General features: G+C 37.9%; 1 protein-coding gene across 4 annotated transcripts; it reads right to left on the reverse strand.

Annotated features, from left to right (window-relative positions):
- Positions 1-419: 419 nt before the first annotated feature.
- On the reverse strand, positions 420-19,100 carry cd99 (CD99 molecule). Of its 4 annotated transcripts, XM_067582633.1 has the most exons (13): positions 18,789-19,068; positions 15,405-15,437; positions 15,054-15,098; positions 14,154-14,222; positions 13,236-13,325; positions 12,622-12,711; positions 12,372-12,425; positions 12,068-12,154; positions 10,961-10,981; positions 9,999-10,019; positions 4,404-4,520; positions 4,203-4,256; positions 420-3,304 (listed from the first exon to the last, which is right to left on the reverse strand). In XM_067582633.1, exons 1-13 carry the CDS (start codon positions 18,850-18,852, stop codon positions 3,276-3,278), a joined length of 774 nt encoding a protein of 257 aa, XP_067438734.1. In that variant the 5' UTR covers positions 18,853-19,068; the 3' UTR covers positions 420-3,275. The 4 variants fall into 4 exon arrangements, with proteins under 4 accessions (XP_067438734.1, XP_067438737.1, XP_067438736.1 ...); XM_067582636.1 differs by lacking the exon at positions 13,236-13,325 and having other exon boundaries at positions 18,789-19,081; XM_067582635.1 differs by lacking the exon at positions 12,622-12,711 and having other exon boundaries at positions 18,789-19,075.
- Between the last annotated feature and the right edge of the window lie 3,430 nt (positions 19,101-22,530).

The raw sequence follows: 22,530 nt of genomic DNA on the forward strand, positions 1-22,530 counted from the left end.
AAATGCGCCGGAGTTAGCCAAGAGGCTATTTTTCATTTCTAGTGCCTGGACACGTTACAAAGTCACCCTTATCTTTATTCAAGATTAAAAGTATTGAGATCATTTATATGCAACACTTATACACAAACAAGATCAATTTGTGGTATAAAAAAGTAAACCACAACTACAGGCCTGGAGTTTCATTTACAGTCAAGACTTTAAATTCTAATATTAGTCAGAAAAATCACATGCTAGTTTATATGTTCAAACCCTTGTTATGACATGAGGATAGTCAGTTCATTAGGTGATGAACATGGTGAGATGTGGTTGAAAGATCCAGAATATCTAGCAAGTGGACCTTGAGTTTAGATCATTTTTGATTACTGATCCCAGAGTCAAGTCTAAACATTAGTAATTAACAAAAGGACAAAACAACAATAAACTGTACAACACCACTTTATTGAAAACATGTACACACACTTAAAATCAACTCACTAAAATAACATTCATCTAATCATCATATGTAATATACCTGGATATTCTATGTTTCTTACACTCAGACAAGTTTGAATACAAAAATCTCTCAAAACTCACTTTGAGATCATGATTGATACTGAAAAGCTCGATGCACAAGGCAGCATCAAGCCTGAAGCGAGTCAGCAGTGTCTATACACATTATTCTCAAGTATTTACAGCTCACTGGGTGCAGCTCATTTCAATATTTTAGCATCGTAACGACAATTCTCCAATCATAACCTCATAATGTAATTGTTCTGATGTTATAGTTTTTTATGTGCTCATGTGTGTCTCTAATAAACTGATTACACGAGTATTTCAGAGGGAACGGAGACCAAATTCAATATAGTGCAGAGAACTGTAATGGAACTAGAAATGTTGATTCATGATTATAATTGTGGAAAAATGCAGCATTTGCACCGCCTCAGAGTGCTGCACGTGTGTCAACGCTGCTGCTCTGCTACGGCAAGCAAAAAGAGCAACAAAGCAGCAATATAAGTAAAAAGAAATACACAAAACTGCAGAAATCTCCATCAAATCAGGTAATTTCTGTCTGACTGATTCCTAAAAATCCTATATTCTTTAAAAAAAAGTGAGATAATATTTGAGCTTGTTTGAAGAATTATTGCTTGTTTGAGTTTTAAAGTTGCGTTAGTTGAGTTTCTGGCCACTTGGGGGCAGCAGAACAACCTAAAAACATAACATCTGACCTTTAGCTGCTAGTTGTCGCCGTCTTTGTCTGACTTTAAAAAGAAGAGTGAGTGGGCCAGAAAACCAAAACAATGAGCTAGAAGCAGAACTGCAGAGGTGGTGGTAATTCTCTTTTCACATTACACAGTCATTTGATCCACTGTTATTATGAAAATATGTGTTAGTGCAGCTTATAAGAAAATAAGAATTTAAGGAGTTAAATTACAGACAGAAATGTATTTTGCAGTGCACAAATTTAGGAGCAATCCCCAACACAACAAACAAAAATCTAAGGATTATACCGTCTACTGTATGTTACATTTACATATGTGACACAAAAGATCCTAAGCAATGTCACTTACATATGTCAAATAAATCTCACTGACTTGTGTACATTTATTAAATATATGTAATATTTTTATCCTCCATAATCTCCATCTGCTGACATCACAATCAGCATTCTACATGAGAAGCTCCTTCTGCTGGACTGAAATCCACTTACATGATGATTAGATCAATACAACAACTTGAAACATCATTGAATTAGGCTGTAGAATGGATTATTGTAAATTCTCAAATAGTGGACAAGAGCTGTATTTGTCACAGAGCCATTACTGCCGATGCAAACTCAGCACTCAGCACGAAAGTTCATTATTATTTCCTCAGCCCTAATGCCATCAGTGCATCAGTCATGTCATACTCAGCACTCTGCTAAAAACTTTTTAGAAATACTGCCCTTACTCAGTTCCAATCACTTCTACTTTGTCGTTCTTTCGATCACTGTTGAGCTACCATCAATGAAACTCACTTCTATTTCACATTAAAAGCCTTACAGCTGCTCAAAAGGCATAACCCATGCTGTTCCTAATGGGTTTTTAGTTTGAAACCGACAGGAAGTGTTGATTTTACTGACTGTAACTTAGAAAGAACCAAAAATACTCCATATTGTTGATCACTTGTACTCACTTCATCACGGTCCTCATACCTTCATCAGGAATTGTTGATGATGGTCTGAGGACTGGAATGTCTTTACTTTTTTAAATTTGTATTTTTTGGTCCTTTCACAGTCACAGTTTATGATCTGATGCACCTACCCGCAAGATTTTCTATCCTATTGACTGCAACTTAACAGTGCTCAAAAAAATGGCAAAGTGGAACCGACCGGAGGTAAACAGTGAATGAAAACAGTATTTGTGATAAAAGAGAAAGTGAGAGTAGCAGTGAGTATCACAGGACTGATGGAATTAGTGCTGTAGAAATGTATATAACACTGAATTCAATATACTTACAGTAAAGTTCCTCCCCCTACTCATTGTTTTTAACTGCCTTTATTTATCTGTGCTGGACACGCCTCTAGCTGTTATTTGAGAATTTACAATCTATGGTTTAGGGAGACTCTGAGGTGTGCATTAAAGGGTCAGTTCACCAATGTTGCAAAAAAACAGTGGGATCATCGAGGACACATATATCTAAAAACTTGGTAAAGTAAAACACAACCCCTGTTTTTTTCTCTGTTGTGGTTTGGGTGAGCCAATCCTTTAAAATATAAGGTGCTTAGGAAAATACTGTACATCCATTTTGAGGATGTACACATGAAAATACACAAGGTTTGTTCGATCCTTCTTAGACGCCAGCTGGGTGAGGTCTGCCACAGTCACAATCTGAAGTTATAGGTTAGAGGATGGCAGGAAGGAGTCTATTCTGTAACAAACACCCCACCCATATAGCAACTATGTAAACACTTATATGTAGTTACTATAGTGGTAGAGTCAGGTTTAAAAGACAAAAAAAACTATACAAAGTGTTCATGTGTACAGTAGTATCTGTTTAAATCATTACTCAGTTGTTCTGATAACTAATTGTAGTTTTTTAAAATGTGAACGTAAAAATAAACCAAACAGGGCCGATTTTTATTTTACAGTTTTCAAGTTAAGTTTTAGTTGTATCCATTTTTTACACTCATCAGGCTGAAGCTTCATCAACGAGAGACTCAGAGAGTCTTATTCTTACGACCAAAGACGACACATGACAGTTTACTGAAAGTCGGATAAAGTTGAGTTCTGACTTGTGTTGTGCGAGTGCAGAGTTGTCTAGGACGTCCTGAGCAGGTTGCTGAGAACTGAATTTGAAAAGAACAGAACATGAATGCAATGAGTGAGTGGATTACAGAGTAACAGAACCCCAAACCCAGAGCAGGTCCACAGCATGATGATGAGTTCACTACCTGCTGTTCACCACTAGATGTCAGACTACACACAGGTCTGGATTTAGTTTGGTTATTCATCTGTTAACAACATGAACAATGCTAATAACATACTGTATGTTAGGGCTGTCATCTGATACATATCTAGATGCACAGTGAACAATGTGATACAAAAATGAATCAGATAAATTTGTAACAAGTTGATACACTTTGGTTCAAAGCTGATTTGATTCAGACAATTAGTATTAGTGCTTGATCTTTTTTTATAATAATAATGTGACTAAAATAAATCAATGATTTATTCAATTTTTACTTCAAATACAGAGGCCAGTTGGAAGTAGCCTCCAAATGGTTCCCATAAAACAGCTCAGTGGAGCTGAGGAAGTTAACCAACAGTACATTAACCAAACCAAACACTCGGCCCACATCCTTAAAGTCTTTTCCCATGTAAAAGTAAAACTATTGTCTGAAAACACTCCCCATAAAGTGTAAATCTCACCTTCATGTGGTTTGTCAAGAGTCTGTTTTAGAGAGCTGCATCTTCTATGTCTCATTCAAAAATTACATTTGACGAGCATAAATGATGAAGATGATATTTATACTTCATCAGAAGTTTTTATCTAACAGTATTTTTTCTGAATTTTGGTCGTATCTGTGGTTGTGTATCAATGTAACCGGATCTCTGACTCTTGTATCACTCTGTCTACACTCTAGTCACATAACAGGTGTTAATGTACCTTAGCAATGCAAGTGATATCACTTTTTCACAGTAAAATGGCCTTTAATTTGTTGTTTAAAAAAAGAAGAAACCTACCTTGAGGTTCAGACTGAGTACCATGCTGGCCTTTTCCACTCTCTGGGTCTGCACCTGAAGATGGAACATTTTCATCATTTAACCCTTTGACAACAACTGTTATGATGATAGTACTCTACCTCCTGTTTTCTGTGACAGTCTATTAGTATATTTTTCACAAACAGAAATCATGTTGTGATATATGCAGTGAAGCACACTGACCTCCCTGCAGCTTGAAGCAGAGTTTTTTCTTCTGGTAAGCAAAGTAACTTGAAGCTGCTCCCAAAAGAGCTACTCCGATGGCGCTGGCAATCCCTGCGATCTGTCCAGATCCAGCTCCTACAGGACAAAACCAGAGGAGAAAGAATACACGTTACAGCAGGCTGAGCTTTCATATACTGTAGTAAAGATCTTATTTTTCCAAAGAATAAAGGTCTGTTGGAAAGGCATTTTCAACATACCTCTACCATGGATTTCAGTCTATAACATGTTACATGGAACAACTACAGATTTCCATATGCAAGCATTTCAATTCAAATTGCTGCACAGAATTTTCGCCACGAAAAAATTGCTGCTTGTACATATACAGGGTTTTGAACAGTCTCCAATCTGCAGATTTTGTAACAATGACATGACATGACATGAATTATTATTTCTCTTATTTCAGCTCTACCCTCCAGGTGCGCTGTTCTGCAGCAAAATTCAAAGATGTCTAAAGTAATGTGGTATAGAGGCAGAACTGGACATATAGAGGATTTAAAATGTATAAACCCAGTGGTGGTGAGCATCTTCTATGGAAAGAAATGTTTTAACACATATATGGAGATCAAATAACTTAAAAATGAAACGATTGAAACTACTCATAAAACATCACTGTACAGTGGAAATAATAACAGCACAAACCAACAACAAGAATATACTGGAGGATATTCATAAATGAAGCACTGGGATGAATTCTTGTTTCTGATTGGCTATTCCTGCTCTGAGCTTTGATCATTTATTGCTGTAAGTAAGAGTTAGTCACTTGATAATCATTTCTAACTTCTAACATTTATCTCACTGAAGAACTTTTTTTTACTTCTAAAATGGATCTGACTGATTTGATAGGCCACAAACTGTGAACTGTCATCACCTCAGTATTCCACAGGGTGGCGGTCAACAGATTCTAATGATGCCAAAATCTACTTGTATTGCAAGAAAAAGCTGAAGCTGACATGTATAAGCAACACAAAGACAAAGTATCCTCAGCTTCAGTCAAAACAGAACAGTAGTGGTAGTACTAAGCTTAAAGACTGAGTGAACAAAGCAGAGAACAGCTCCATGAAGATGGATTAAAAACTGAGCGCCAACACCCCCCAGCTCCAGGGCAGGGTGTGGCTCAGCACATAGGGGAGCACACAAAAGTACAATAACGTGCATGATTAGCCTGGCTGTTCTGTTTGTTAACTGGCACAACTTCAAAACCACGGTGAGTCATGAGGGAGAGGTGTGTCTTGTGATGGTACAGTATACAAAAATAGGGCGTTGCCTGAGCATTCAGAAAAACTGAAACAGGATGCCAGCGTACAGCATGACTTACTGCTGGAAAATGCCAAGCACGTGGACAGAACTCTTCTTTCCCACGTAAATGTGGGACACCTGAAGTATCTGAGCCATTTGAATCATGAGATCAAAGCACCCTTTATTCACACGGACAGAGAATGAGAAACATTTGCCTCACACCTCTTAAGTTCAAACTGTTCAGAGAGTTATGGTCTCTTCTGTCCATACAGCCTTTTAAACAGTCACTTTGTGTCTGTCACTGTCAGCTGAAGATCATTTAAGTCAGATATTTGATGTTTTATTTCAAGAAATCATTTGGAGTTATTAGGATTTTGGTTTACATTAAAGGAAGAGTTTTGGGAAGTACTTTCAGATTGATGTCAGTCTCATGTCTGTGTGTTAAGTACAGAGCTGGTGTCAGGTTAGCTTAGCTTAGCTTAGCATAACTACTGGAAGCAAGGGGAAACAGCTGGCTTGGCTCTGTCAAAAATTGTTTAAAAAAAAACACTCTATTATACCTTTTAAATGTCACTAATTAACATGTTGTATTTCTTTTTTGTAATACATACAAAAACAGACTGTCAAACTATTTCTTTTATGACATTTTAAGGGATTTATATTCCAAACAGTATTCAGGTAGTTACACCTCAAATTCGGCTTTCATTAATTTTAAACACGTACTCTATCTTACAAAGTGCTATTGTTTTACCGTAACTGTGTATTTTGTCCCCCATCATTTGTACTGAAATCTCTTTCGAAAGGTTTTCGTGGCCAGAATGGACAGCAGGAACAATGTTCATAAGGGTATTTGAGTACTTTTTTAATATAGACTTGAAAAAATGTGAACCTATTCTTTCTTTTCTTTAAGGTATACTATACAAGATTTGTTGGTTGGTGTTTGTAAACACACAGCATTCAAAGTTGGCCCCTCCTCCCCTGCTTGATACCAGAGCGAGCATGTGAGAGAGAGAGCAGTGGTGGTTGAGCGAGCTAGTGAGTGAGTGAAGAGAGCAAGTGACACTGGCGAAAACAAAGCCGTGAATCAGATAAATAAAATGTTATTTTCTGATTGATTCATGGTGGTTATGTTCTAAAGTGCAAATATCTCACACCCTGTGCATTATTATTGGTTGGGGGCGACACACCCACTGCCCAAAGGTTGACACCCAGAGGGGTCCTGAACACAGCAAAATAATAAGAAAATGAGAAAATACAGGCAGAGTCTCTGTAGATACATACACCGCCACACACTTCTAGAGGGTCATAAATCCAGAGGGATTGTTTTTGTATGAGTCTATACATTGTTTTTTTTTAGGAAAATCCTGCATTGTATACCTTTAACTTTTCAATTATGAAGTTAATTTTAGACCTTAATTGAAAAGTAAGGCTCCCTTAAGGTACAAAGTGAGCAGTAATTTTCATGTACTCAATTTTAAGTGGTTTTTACAAAAAAAATCCTTAAACCGTGCAGATAATCCAGTAAAAATATAGTCATATATTATAATTCATTAATCTATCCATTAATTATACCCTAAAATCCAATTGAAAAGACAATTTTATTATTATAGCCCCAGCGATACTGGATTTTTGAGACTGATACTGATACCCATATTTTAAGAATGAAAAAACATCTGATAAGAATATACTAGTCATTTAACATTAACATAAACAATATATTGTTGTAGCTCTACTAATTGTACCTCATCATTAAAGCATAAATTAATAGTGTATCTCAGTACCAACTGTGTCAACACAGACAGTGTTTCCTTGCTGAGCAGCAGTGCAGGGAGAAGTCCTGGTAGTTACATGTAGGTTTGTTGTCAGGAAAAAGCAACAGGAAAGGACTGACACATGACTGCAAGCAGGGAGAGGACTCACATTGCTGAATTCCCATTGCTGAACTTCAGAATGTATTTTTGAATACAACTCCGGCCCAACATGACTCATGATGTAGTCAAGCGATCTCGTCATGGCCAATATGGAGAGGAGGACTGATTTATCCTTTAAGAGAATCTAAAATACATAAAACCCCACCAAAAATAAATATGCTGCCAGTTACTAACTAGTACACAAAGAACAGTTCATAAGCTAGAAACTGCCAAAGGGAAGAAAATCATCATCTGATCAAATATCTAGATGTGAAGTTTATCGGAGACAATGAGATGTTTCAGCATGAGAAGAAAAATCTTCTTGTAGGTTTGCACCTCAGCATGTTGGATGTGTCAGCAGAGTGCTTTGAATTCTGGCTATGATAAGAATGTGCTCAGACTGCTGCTTTGGAGGATCCCAGGTGGTTGGACTGACGGGAGTGTTCTCAGGCTGAAATCAGGCGTGTCCCGACACGAGGTGCTGACGGCAGAAAATACTCGGGGAACACGGACTGCTTCACACAGATGCATGTTTTTTTTCAAATGCAAAAAAAAAAAAAAGCAAGATCAAGATTGAAAGTACGAGTCCTGAGATCTCTTTTATTACCAGCGACAAAGAGTCAGAGCAGTCTATTCAGTAACTCATCAAGTCATTTCCTGTCATAAGCTTATTTAGTGGTAAATAATCATCTACAAGCATCCAACATGAACAACAACTCATATTTTCAGAAAAGTACCCAACCTACATACTGTATTTTCAAAAGAAAGGCACATGCTCTACTGTAACATTATGCTGTAAACTAACACACGTCATGAATCTTGGCACTTCATACACAGGCAATGGTGGGTGAAGAGTGCAAGGGTAAAGGAATGTATGTACACACCCAAACTCAGGGTGTCTGGTAAGTCACAGGGAGTCAATGCTGCTTTCATACACTTTTACTATGCAGCTCAAAACAATGCAGCTGATAAGAGCTGAGACAGGAAGAGGTTCAAGGACCAAGGGGAGTGTTACGCATGAGCCAGCTGCTGTAAACTGATCTAATGAATGGGAGCATGGGTAAAGAGTTTTGGATGGTGGTTCAAAAGAAATTAGATCAAAGTCTCCACCTAGTTGTCATTTTTGCACTCATAAAGGTGGTGGACAAAATAACAGAAACGTGTTTTAACACTGTGAAAGTATCTGTGCATGACAACTATGGTTTGGTAAAGGTCAGGGCAATGTGTGGTTACAACATTGAACATTGGCACCAGATATTAATCATATTATTAATGTATATATTAGTCAGCAGCTTCACAGCGAAGACGAGCTTAGTTTAGCTTGGAAGCAAAACTGCGATCATTGCCGGTTAAGAATCCAATCCTACAAATAACTATTTACTCAAGTTTTTTATGATGTGAAGTGTTTTTGTTATTTTGTCCACACTCTGTAATTGTGGTTGAAGGCCAGAGCTCAAGTTGAAATATGCACACAGGGGAAAACTGGATCCAAAATGTCACTGCTGCAACCAAACCCATCAATATAACTTTATAAAACTGCAAGAAAAATAAAAACCACTGATCACCATCTGATCATCTGGGAAAACGTGCTTCCTCTCTGATGCCTGACTTTCCAAACACCCTGCTATGTTATTTTTTGTCAAGTCTGTCAGACATTGAACCATTATTTGTAAAGGAAAGGTCAGGGTGTAACCTAAGACCTGACAGCCAATCAGAACATACAGTACATGGACTGATGGCTTCCTGTGGCACACTGAGGCTCATGGTATAGCTTGCAGCAGATCCATGGCCCTCTCTATCAGAGGTTCTAACATCTGCCTTAAGTTGGACATCCAAATAAAGAATTCCTCTGGCATGTTAGCATTTAGCATCTCCAGGATTTGGCCCCACAGAAGGTCTGGATCTGCAACGACACACAATCGAAGCAGCGTTTTAGCCAAAGAGAGCAGACCAGGGGTACCAATATGAAGATCATACCAGTATGAAACTCAGACTAACTGCCAGATCAGTCCTCAGAGACTCCTTTTTAAAATGCAACTGATCAAATGTCTTAAGTCTTAAAGACTCAGCTGACAGCTCTAATCTCAAGATACGAATATTCTGACAAATACATCACAGTAATGATCCTTTGGTGCTTTCAAAGCCACAAGCGTAACGACACATCAGTATCTGTGGCAGGTGGAATGAATAAAATACCAACACAACAACTGTTGGACCAACAAACACACAGAAGCGGGAAACAAAACTTCCTCTAGGTCAGGAAACTGGAAATTCCCAACAAGAAGTTAAGTAAAGATTGATTCCGCAGAGAGACATAATGATGCCCAGAGTGACACCGACAGAGTACAGAGACAAAGACAGGACACACATCTGGAAGAGGAGAGAACACAATCAGAGATGGATTTACCTTGAGGCTGGTCAGCATCGCCTGTGAGGAACAAAGAACAGAATTAATCTACATATATATTTTATTATATTTTATTTCCATAACTGTCTAGGGCTTCAGTATTTCTCTTAGTTATTTCTGTAAGACAAGTAAAGCACCAAAGACCTGAAGACAATCTGAACTATTCACTAAATATTCTGGGTTTATCTGTACTGTTAACTGCATGAAATCCTTCATCCTTCAAAAATCCTTGAAAAATATTTTTGTAATCATCCCATTTACATCATTTTAACGCAGAGGGGCATCCACTGTGTGTCTGTTACACATTCAAGTAGTTCCTGCCAGTTTATGTTCCAGCTGTGGGAAGTGCTGCACAGCCAGAGTAGTAGCTACACTGTATCTGTTTGCATGTATGCCAGCACCACAGCTAAGCTTTGTAAATTTGCTGGCAACAGTTGTCATATCACTTATAATTAGAAATGCAGTTCTACCAACAGCCAGGCCACCGATCCATTATTCAAAACCAAAAAAACAGTTCTTAAAATCAATGAATATATTTTAAAACATGACTCATCTACATTTAGACTACAATAAAGTTTATATGGTGAATCATTTTGGAAAAGTTGCTTCGGCTCTTATTTTGGAGGCCTGGTCTGTGTTGTGAATACTGCACGACTGGATGCCCCCATTGTGATACATTTCACACACTGTATGTGTATGTGTGTCAGAAGAACTTCACACATGGAGCTATAATTAAAACATGGCAAAAACAATGTGGCCTCGTTTGCTCGTCCTCATCAAAGTGAAATATAAGAGGAAGAGGGCTGCGTCTATGGTTTGGTGAGATTAACTGTCCCAGTACAGTCTCGTAACTCATGACCAGCATTATTCTGGGTTTACTGTCAGAATAACCTTTCTGCAATGCTCTTGTATATTTACTAAAACTAATACACATGACATAAAGAAGGATAAAAAACACTTACTCTGAGTATCATGGCCGGAGCCTGAAAAGAAAAAAAAAAGTCATATTAGACCTTTTAGTTTAGTTTTTTTTTTTTTTTAATTTTTTTCCATCCAGTAGAAAGTACTGTAGAAGTAAATCGAAATATATCAGATCAGTATCAGTGTGCTTCCTCTCTCCTGAGTAAGCTGCTTTTCCTTCAGCATGAGTAAAATCCCAGCAGAGTACTGTAAGCTGTAGTCAATAACAGGTTAGTGCAGCTCATATCCACACTGCTGCTTCTTGTACACGATCACGCACAATCCCATCTGAAAACCAACCATGTGGCTCTAATTACACTGGAGAGCTTGTGGCTTTTTTTTTTTATTCCTTTTCCTTCCTCTGGAAGAAGAACAGCTAATTCCTTCCATACTCACACTACACAAAGACAAATATTCCAAAACAGCGGCCGCTTTCTGCGTCCTCGTATGATTCTTTTAAATGCGGAACAATGCAAAAAGTTTATTTCATGGTTTGGAGGTATAACTTTGACATTTTTGAAAGAATATGATCAGCAAAAACAAAGCCTATTGATTATTCCATGTTATATAACGATTAAGAATTCATAACAAACCATAACAACATATAAATGACACAAATGACTTTGCTAATAGATAATACTAATACAGGTCAGAATTTGTAAGCGTTACCATGACATTAAATAAATGTTGAGCCATTCTCTTGAGACACTCATCTCGGCTGAGTCAGTGGTAGTGAAGGACAACAAGATACAACAAAGAAAAGAGGGAGAAACAAGGAAAACTGAGCTACTGAAGTGAAGTCAAATTACAACCAAAGTGTTGTAATAAACAGGTTCCACAGCTTAGACTAACATATCAGCAACAAACCAGAAATAAATCCCTGATTTTATTACACATCACCAAAATTCTCCTCAATCTCAGCTGTTAGGGATGTGTAGGTGCTGTGTATATTTAACCATGACGGCCTGCAGTGTCAACACATGTATGTATATGTATTTAGGTGACATTTGATCAATCAGCTGGAACAGCAAGCACAAGGACAAAAAGAGCAGCAGCAGTGGGATCAAAACCTAAATCAAAACTGAAAAATGTTTAGGGGGATGTCTTACCTCCGTCAGGCTTGTGGCGGCCTCCGTCGGGCTTGTAGTCCCCGCCACTAACATCAAACAAGTCAGAGTCGTCGAACGATCCACCACCTTTAAAAAATAACACAATGAGTCATTCCACTTACATGCTATTCATAACTGTACGTTACATTTTTCAACACATCGGGAAATGTTATAGCACATCACAACCACTTTCTCAGTTAAACATCTTCTGAACAAGAACTGCTTTGGTTGCTATACATAGTTTTTCCACACATCTGCGGCTGTGGTGAAGTTAATAAATGAGTTGAAGCATTAGTAGACTCACCTCCTCCAGCGTTTGGTTTAACAGGTTTGCCAGGAGCACGTGTGGTTTTGGGATCTGTGGGTACAAAGACTTGATGAGCATAAATAATTAAGGAAAGCAGATCAATTACGTTGTGGCATAGAAGTCCAGTGTTTACATGTAGCGGGTTATACTATCAGACTGAATCATTTTAAAGTGATAATGAACCAAAAGAAAATCTGGAGGCTGAGTCAGAGAAACTTCCCAACATCATCTATAACAACAGATTTACCTGGACCCAGAGCATCCTCCAGATCAAGGTCAAAGTCCCCTCCTCCACCTCCAGAGGTGGGTTTCTTGGGTTTTGCAGGCTCTGGTTTATCTGTCAAAAAATATGTATTTAGACAAGGACAACAAAAAATCTTTATAAGAACCACAGTTGTTCTAAATGCCTGTATTCTACATGCTGTTGAATGTACAGTATGAGATTTGTCTAAGGTGCCAAAACACAGAAGCATCATGCCTGATTCCTCACTGCCAAACCTCAAACTGCAGCTCACACTTAAAGGAAAGCAGATGATTTATGGTGTGCAGCATAAAAGTCTGGTGTTTTTTGCACGTAGCAGGTTATAATAGCAGACTGAATCATTTTAAACTGATAATGAGCCAAAAGCAAAGCTGGAAGCCAAAAATCAGGAATGACCAAGATAATACAGAGAATATACTGGTTTTATCTATAACTGCATACTTGACAATCAGTCTCATCCACTTTTGATATGATGGGCAGGATACAGTCTGTCAGTCAGACCACACTATTTGTTGTCCATGAACATGACCCTAAGTCAGAACTATTTTTTGTTTCATATCAGTGAAACTCCCCAACATCATCTATAACAACAGATTCACCTGGCTTCAGAGCATCCTCCAGATCAAGGTCAAAGTCCCCTCCTCCACCTCCAGAGGTGGGTTTCTTGGGTTTTTCAGGCTCTGGTTTATCTGTCAAAAAATATGTATTTAGACAAGGACAACAAATCATCTTTATAACAATGACTGTTGTTCTAAATGCCTGTTTTCTACATACTGTAGGGAGTCATACAGTCTAGTCAGTTTTGTTTGCAGGACTGGACCGCACTATTTGTTGTCCATTAATATTTTACCGTTATAATGTTACCCTTTTATATTATACTATCATACTGTATATAATAAATAAATAGATAAAACAATGGGTCTTTTATTTTTAGACATAAGTAGGCAAACAGCTGAAATGACAACTGTTTCTGGCTGATTTTTTTCAGCTGTAGTGAGCTAACGCTAAGCTAACGCTAGCTCCATGAGTGTCTCTTTGATACAAATTTCATTTTAAATCTGTAAAAGAATTTTGATGGCTACAAACATGATACTGTGTTAGAAGACACATCAGATAACAGGAGTTGTTTAGAACTCACATCCTGACTAAAAAGTCTCACCAGCTAATGATCCGTGTAGGAGACATGGAATGAGAGACAGGCGTCAGATCTATGCTTTAACAGTATTATTAACGTTACAAGAGATGAGGACTAATTGAACAAGTTAGGTTCAACTTCCCCACATCTAATACGACAGTAGGACAGTTTAACTTTAGCCTACTCTGACAGTGGATGAGCTTTTTTTTTTTTTTTTTTACAATAACACTGGAAGTAACCGTAGTTTACTGCTGTGGGCTAGTTAGTGAGCTGAACATGCTAGTGTTACAGCTAACATTTTAAAAGCATCAAAGCATCAGCCATTAAACACCCATGCTGGTCAGATGCTAAGTTAGAACTTTCTAGTTTTTGACAGATTTACCTGGCTTCAGAGCATCCTCCAGATCAAGCCCGAAGTCATCTCCAGACGGTTTCTTGGGTTTTACAGGCTCTGGTTTATTAAAAAATGATTTATTTAGACAAGGACAACAAATCATCTTTATAACAATCGCTGTTGTTCTAAATGTCTGTATTCTACATACTGTAGGGAGGTGAATGTGACATTTCTCTAACATGCCTAACTGCCAGGCCTCAAACTGCAGCTCACACTCATAACACAAAAACTATTTCAGCTGACGCATTTTTTAATCCAAGGATGAAATCAAACCTTCTACATTTGTGTACTTTTCATCGTATTTATTATGAGCAATACATGAACTAACAAAGCTAATTAGAAGAGCAGCTTAGAGTGAGCAATATGGTCAAAATATAGCTTTAAACAGATTAGTCCAGACAAAGCGTTAAACTGATGTTCCATTAAAAGGAATTAGGAAATCACAACCTAGGTCTGTGTAATATTTAGCAACGTCAGACCTTGTTACAACTACTTTTATCCCTGTGAATGTACATTTCAGGTAGGAAACTACAGGTATCTCCTACTACACTACAGTGCGTGTGATGGATGTGCTGTGGCGTGCAGTGTGTCGACCACAGCTTCCTTACAGACGCTCTCAAACTTACTGCAGACATCGTTACTTTCAAAATCGCAAGTGCTGAAATGAGGTATTTTATCACCAATCATACCAAGCCCTCCAGGCTTCACACGACAGAAAATATGGTATTTGTAACAGCTCTCACTATCGGTACAACAGCAGCAGTAACTATATGCATGCAGTTGACTTAACTCAGACTTCTGAAATCACACCTACAGTCTTGCTGTTAACCTCTGTATGGATTATAATGAGTGGGTGTGATGTTATCCTGCATGTGAAAAGATACAAACCTTCAATTTTAGGCTTCTCTGGGGCTTTGGGCGCATCTGTCGGATCTATAGGAAGAAAAAACAATGTCTCCTTAAGAAGTGTCTACAGTACTGTAATTCTCAAACACTGGCCCTTTATGTAGCTCAGCTGCAGGGAGGATCAGGCTTATATTAGAAACAAGCCTTCATTGCTTTAATAAGTATATTTTGATTAGTAGGAACCCTCACTGAGCTCCTGTTATCTGATCTGATCCCCACGATCCCTGCACGATTGTTTCACATTAAAAGCTGATTATATTGAGTTTATCGCCTACATTATGAACGCTCAATGTTTAAAAATGTTTTTTAAAATATCCAGTGAAAGTTACTCACCTGGGTCACCGAGAGCATCGGACAGATCGAATCCTGCATGAGGGAGACATGGAACACCATTACAAATCAACAGCAGCTCATCATTTGTAGCAGTTTGTGTAAAATCATGACAGCGTCATGAAAGATGTATCATCTTGTTCTAATTTCCATTCCACTGAAGGAAAGGTTCTAACCCGGGACTTTTGATGTTTACACCAACACATCGAGTAGATCCTGCATGTCTTGTGCAACAGGGTACACAAGTCTTTTTAAAGGTTCTATATGAATATTGTTTTCTGGGACAGGATTTCTGCTAATCATTATTATTATTATATATTTGGATTTCCTGGCCTTGCATATTGTTTAATGTTAGGCTATGCTACTGTATATTTCCTGTTTTCTACAAGTTTGTCTTTATTGGTTGTATATTGAAATATATATGAAATATGTGGTGTAATATCAGACTTTTCTTGGACTATTCTTCCACTTTGGATATGAGATTTGGAACAGTTGCGGTAAAACTTCAAGTTAAACTTCTCTTATTGATAAAAAATCATTTATTTTGCATTCCTCCTGCAATATTTTCTATTTCCAGTCTTTCCAGTCTGTATTCATTCATTTTAAAAATGTTGTCTACCAGTTATTGATTGTGTAATTGTCTCTAGAGCCTGAAGAAACCCAACATAGCACATTTCATAATATCTGGTCATAGGTGGTTGACTGTGACTGAATAGCTGCTTGTGACTCCATATTTTTGCCTCCATAGCGGCAACACATGTGTTTAGTGTGTGGGTGTTGCAGGGAGTGTGTTTGATGGTTGCTACGGCAACGCTGACTGACACACACCGAGCGGCTTTGAAGCATGAGTCACTACTGAGTGGTTCCCCCTACAGAAAAGTCCGAGTCGACACTCTTTTGCCCAGGAGACTGTAAAACACAACAGAACAGCAGACTGGCTGATACTGTGAAACGCAGCCTGACGTGCTAATCCGCACACTGTGTTTTAGCTCATTACACTGTGACAGACTGTACGCAGGACACTCAGACAACAAGCATCCTCATACAAGCTTCACAATATATTTTCATAGTATAAAAAAAAAATCACTGCAGCTACAGACTGAAAAGCTTTAGGCTGAAGCTTATTAAACCTACCATTAAAACAATACCAGACAAAAACTTTTAATAATCCTTCCATACTTATGCCAGCGAGCCATCTCCACACACGTTTAATGTCAGAAACTCTCATTACACAGCTGCTGTCGCCTCAATAGAAACCTATTCAACTAAAGCCACGGCTGTAAACATGTTTGATAGCTCCATCTTTCCATCCTTTTGTTTCCAGAAAAACTACAAAAATGCTGATCAAATATTAACGAGGCGAAGGGAACGGGGCTGTATTCAACACAGATGTCTACAGGCTATTCGTATTCAAGCCGTCGCTGTCATTTCCTTTGTGAGACTTGTCCACATGTTTGTGGTTTCGGTGGAGAGTTATTACGATGTACTACGCAGACGCTGTTTCAGGACAAAGGAAAAGTCTTGCTGAAAAGTTAATAAGATATTTAAGAAAATGGTCAAATTTAGCAGAATGTCAGCACCAGCTCAGACTAAGCTACAATACATCTGTCTAACCCAGATAGACGGCGTGCCATCTGATTTGCATGTCAGCGACAGGAAGCAGAGGAAGAGGAGAGACAGACAAAGGAAGCTGCAGAGTGGAACTGTGCTTTGTATTTGTACTTTATCTGATCTGTATTTGGACTTTATCTTTTTTTGTGTCTTTTAGTTTGTTTTATATGTCATGTGGAATTCTGTATACTATATTTTTCATTTTATATTGCTTTCTTCTTTAATGTGTTTTCATTCTTTTTCTGCATAACTTCAATTTTTGAATTTTCACAAAATTTCCCTGCAGCAATCATGTAAGTTACACTATATGGCCAAAACTATGTGGACACACAAACATTTTGCCTGTTTAACTGTGACATTCAGACACCTAGGGCGTTGATCCACTGCTACATGTGCTTCCACCCTTCTGGTTTCAGGCTTTCCAGCAGATGTTGGAACCTGGCTGCAGGAAGTTGCTCCCATCAGGGGAGGTCTGACACTGATGATGGGTGATAAGGTGTTGGATGGGGAAAGGGACACACATAGACTCTAAAATATCACTGTGCAGCATGTGGGAGCATGACAGTTTCTCTTCATTAAACTAAGGGGTCCAAACCAGGAAGTAAAAACCCAGACTAAAAATACACCGAAGGCCACATCGTGTGTATGTTTATGGGTTATTTCCGTTGTGATGCAGCTTGTCAGGCTTCAAGTTATATACGCTTGTGGCCAAACCACGGTGGTTCGAACCAATCAGCATCCTACTGGCAGTGATTTAGATAGATGGTTCATCTAATCACCTGCCAAGTATTTTTTGAAAGTGCCTGCCCTTTTCTAAACAGTTTCCAAGGAATCCCAATTCCAATACCTTGAACTACACCCTCTTATCTCATTTCGCCTCATGATCTCAACCTATTCAAATCTCATTATTGCAGGCAACCTTGACTTTCACTGTAGAAAAAACACAAAAATTCTCTGCTTCCAGCTTCTCAAATGTAAATATTATCCGACAGTAAGCTGAGTATCTTTGGGTTATGGACTCTTGGTCAGACAAAAAATTTTAGGTTGCATTTTGGTGTTTTGAGAAATACTTAGTACTTGAGTACTTGTATTTGTATTTAGTTACATTCCACTGCTGTACACCAGCTACACTCATGACAACTTATTTCCATTTCAGGCGAATATTCCAAAGCAACCCAAAAAAGGAAAAGTCCCTGCAAATCTCACCTCACTGCTCGGTTTATATGACCACAACAAACCCAACACAATGAACCGCACAGCCTGCATCTGTTTCTTTATCTATCTATCTATCTATCACAGCAGCCATGAGAACCTGATCCAGGTGTGAGCTTGTCAGGATATTCATGTACCTGCGCGTGAGGTATATGTTAGCTAATTCAATATTTGAGGAGTTTTCTATTGACTTTTTTAAAGGCATTTTCAGTGACATTCGAGGAGAGTAGTTAAAATAAACTTTCACTCATAAACTTCTCAACTCTATACTCTTCAGGCTGTGGGGAGCTGGAAAATGGGAAAAGATACATCATTGTGAGGTAACTACTAGCTAGTAACCATTTATCTCCCGGTTAGAAGGCTGTTACAAAACATACAAACGTTACATTTATGAGCTCATGTCCTCGGTGGGATAATAATGCCCTCACTGCTAGCAAAACTTGGGGTACTTTAAGCCTTAAATTAGCCAGAAGCCACTACCTTAAAAGGAAAGACCACTAAAATACATAACCGTCATTTATATAACCTCATTTCTGATACTAAAATAAATAATTATACACTTACCCTCTTGTGTTAATGTTCCACTAACAAGAAAAAGAAGTAAAACAATCCTCAACCAAGACTCCATGTTGACTGTAACTTTTCTTTCCTGTAGCCGGGGGGAAAAAATTAAGTAGTTTTAGTGTTGCAGCTAGACTTTTCTAGCTGCGTGTTAGCGCGTATAGCTAAAAGGTATTTGTGGACACAGCTTTATGTCCAGACTGCAAAGCAAAGCCCGTCTAGTGTCTAGTTACAATGAGTCAACTCTGTCAGTGAGGAACAGAACAGCCTCTGAGGGCGTCGACGTTCTCATCTTAGCCTACGTTTGTATTAAAGAATGATAAATTAACCTTTAAGCGTGTTACTTTATTTGTGAGCAGAGTCATAAAGAGATAAAGACGACGCAAGCCCACCAATAGCTAACTTTTTATTGAATTATTCCACCGCTACAAAAAAAAAAGTTTCGTTTATTTAGGGCGACGCCGAACTGTATTCACAAAAGACGCCGTTTATAGTTTTCTTGCTTGTCAACAAAAATGTAACCTCGCAAAACGTGATATAAGTTTGCATACAAATTAGTACAATCTCTTGCTCGATTCGGCATATATTCGACTTTTAGTTAAGCTCTAATTTTGATAAAATAGCAATTTTCATATCCCATTCTCATTTTTTGTTCATACACTGTCCGGACCTAAACAGCGTCGCTATGGCGGCAACGATCAGTGAAAAAAGTTGCATTTTAGTTGAAATAAAGTGCTACTTGATAGAACTCAGTTATAGCCGAATTCACCAGTAGCGTCTCCTGATTATTAAACCAAGTGGAAAGATTTTAAAACATTGTCATTTTTTCCTGACAAGCGAGGAATTCTTAAGTAGACACAGTTTTGAACGACATTTGGCTTACGGTTCATACGTTCACTTAACGCCCAACAGTAATGAATAATAATGATAAAACCTTATTGAGAGGAACAATAACACTTAATGGGATCAGACAAATCAACAAAATTGTGTCTAAAAAGAGAAATGGCAACTTTGCATCACTTTTTTTAGGAGTTTTGTTCAAGGGCGTTTATGCAACATTGTAACTATTGCAATGTGTGCATGAAAGGTCTGTGGGAGGAGATGGCAACAGGGTAGCACAAGGGTGTGGCATATTGCCCAGCTGGCCTAATATAAACTAACAGTTCCTACTGAAACGTGTGTGCCATCTAGTGTATGTGGATCTAATGTCATCTGGAATTATTGCCTCAGATTTATTACAGGTTATCTGCAAAAGTGTTTGTTTTGGTTAGATGATGATGATGATGATGATGATGATGATGATGATGATGATGAAAATGGCAAAGAAATTTAGAAAATATATGCAAAGGTGTTGTGATATGAAGGTAAATTTTGCTAACAAATAAAAAATAATATATCCATGGAGATAATATATACAAAACTGTCCTGAACTTCTTGCATTGCCTTTCCCAAAGAAATTATATGTGTGATTATAAACCATGTTTACTTCACATTAATCGTCTCCACTCATCATGTAATAAACTGTGCAAATGTAAATATAAAATAAAGATTACGAATTAGCTTCAATTGCATATGAATTCATATCATATACAGTTAAAAAGCTAGATAACCTAAATCAACTAGATTCATTAAAGTCAATTTCATTTTTTGTATAAAAAGTATATAACTTGGTCTAAGGTTAGAGGAGGAGGAAGGGCCACTTAATGACCAAAACAATGTGGAGATCCTTTGGAGAGTGTTCACATTTGATTTTTATGATAGTCTGTTGTGAGACAGAGGAAAGAGTCAAGGAGTCACAGCAATGGGACTTTTCGCAGCGGATATTTTGTCCCAGTAAGTCATGATAGTGTGACAGTGAGCCAGCGTGCACAACACCAGGACCTTGAAACTAAAACAGCTTCTTCAGCTTTCTGTCCCTGTCATAAATCTGCCCATCATGTACTTCACTTTCTAAATAAATAACTATATAAACTTTTTATAGTAGGAAAAGCACAGGTTACACAAATAATATTCCAGCACTAATGACAGCAAGATGCAGTAATTAATAATGTTATGTGTGTTTGACAGGTCAGAATGTCTGCTGTGAACTGCAGTTACCTCTGCACCCCACCAGGGGGCTTACTCTCTCAGTTTGGAACCAATGATTCCAAATCAGTGTATGGTGACCCAAATAATATGGTTCACTATTAAGCTTAATGCAAATTAATGGACACAAAGTTCATGATCATCTTTATTAATTTGCCAAAAGTGGCAAATGGAGTGGAGTGTCTTCCACCAGTCACCATCATTACCCTGCAATATGTGTCTCTTTAAGTTTTTGTTATGCTTAGATGTGATGGAGACATAGAGTATCATAACGTGTATTTGAAATACAATAGATTACTGAACACACTGAAAGAATTATTTTAATGACTGTAAATGTTTAATATTCAGGTAATAGGATTAAGTTCAGGCATATTCAGGAAGTCGTCATCATCCAACCCTTCCTCTTCCTGTCTCCGTGCTGGAGAGATCTGTTTAGGCCACAAGAAACGTTTTATTTAATGAAAAGGTGAAAATATATATGAAAATCATATATTTTTTACTCCTGCTGTATCCCCACACTCACCTTGAGGTCCCAGAAATGTCACTTAGTGCACATTCTGTGAAAATGAGTGAGCCACCAGCTGCATCAGCAGGAGCAGTTCCTGATTTTGATTTTCAATGATTGTGCTCAGTTTTTGGACCATGTCGCCATGGCAATCTGAGGAAGAGATTTGAAAAGTTTCATTTATTTTGTTCCTGAAATAGCTTGTTGGAAGGATACCATGTTAAATAAATAATAATGTGCAGAGACATTACTCAGCAAACATGCTTCAACATGTGTTTTAAATTGTGTGGAAGAAATTACAACACTACACCTTAGTCAAAGTAAAAATAGAGGAAACAGAAATGTCTGAAGCTTGAAAAGAAGAGGTCAGTAACTCACCTCCTCCAGCGGGTTCATCACTAGGTGTCACAGCTGTGGGAACATTAACAGAGTGGCAGCATGATCCTCTGAATTTATTATTTTAACATCTACTGTAGCCGTCGAAATATGGTTGCAATTGTTCAACATGGTCTAATTCTTTCTAATTTGCTAGAATGCTAGAGTGAACTTTGTCAGAGGAAAGGCTTTTGACTCAAGGTTCAGCATTTTTTTTTTTTTTTTTTTTTTTGCCAAAACCTAAACACATGGTGGTGCTGTCCACACAACAATTTAATCACTTGATCCTCAAACTAAGTGGTTCCCTAACAGGGAGGTCAAGACTTCAGATACATCTGTGTGAAATACTGTATGTTTATGCTTCACTAGATTACTTTCTTCTTCAGACTTCCAGAATCAGCTACTGTGAGTCACTGATTGTAATCATCATGTTCTAACACGTCACTGATCACAGCAGCAGCTTTATAATCTGACTCCACTATTACCTTCTAGCTCCACAAAACTCCCTGTTCAGATTAGGGATTATATGTGTGCAGGAATATAGAGTTTATCCAAAATACATTGGGAGTCTATATGTGACACTGCACAGTAAAACAAACAAAACAAGCTTATGTGAAGAATTTCAGTGAGTAATTTAGATAACATTTATTTAAGAATTATATTTCATAGGTGAAATGTCAGAAATGCTATATGCCTATAGAATGTAAGTGAAATATGGATCCTGCTTTCTAACTAGTTTTCATTTGCTCTCAGTCACAAAACATTGTTAAATTACATTGT

Source organism: Thunnus thynnus, chromosome 24 (assembly GCF_963924715.1).
Source record: "Thunnus thynnus chromosome 24, fThuThy2.1, whole genome shotgun sequence".
NCBI lineage: Eukaryota > Metazoa > Chordata > Actinopteri > Scombriformes > Scombridae > Thunnus > Thunnus thynnus.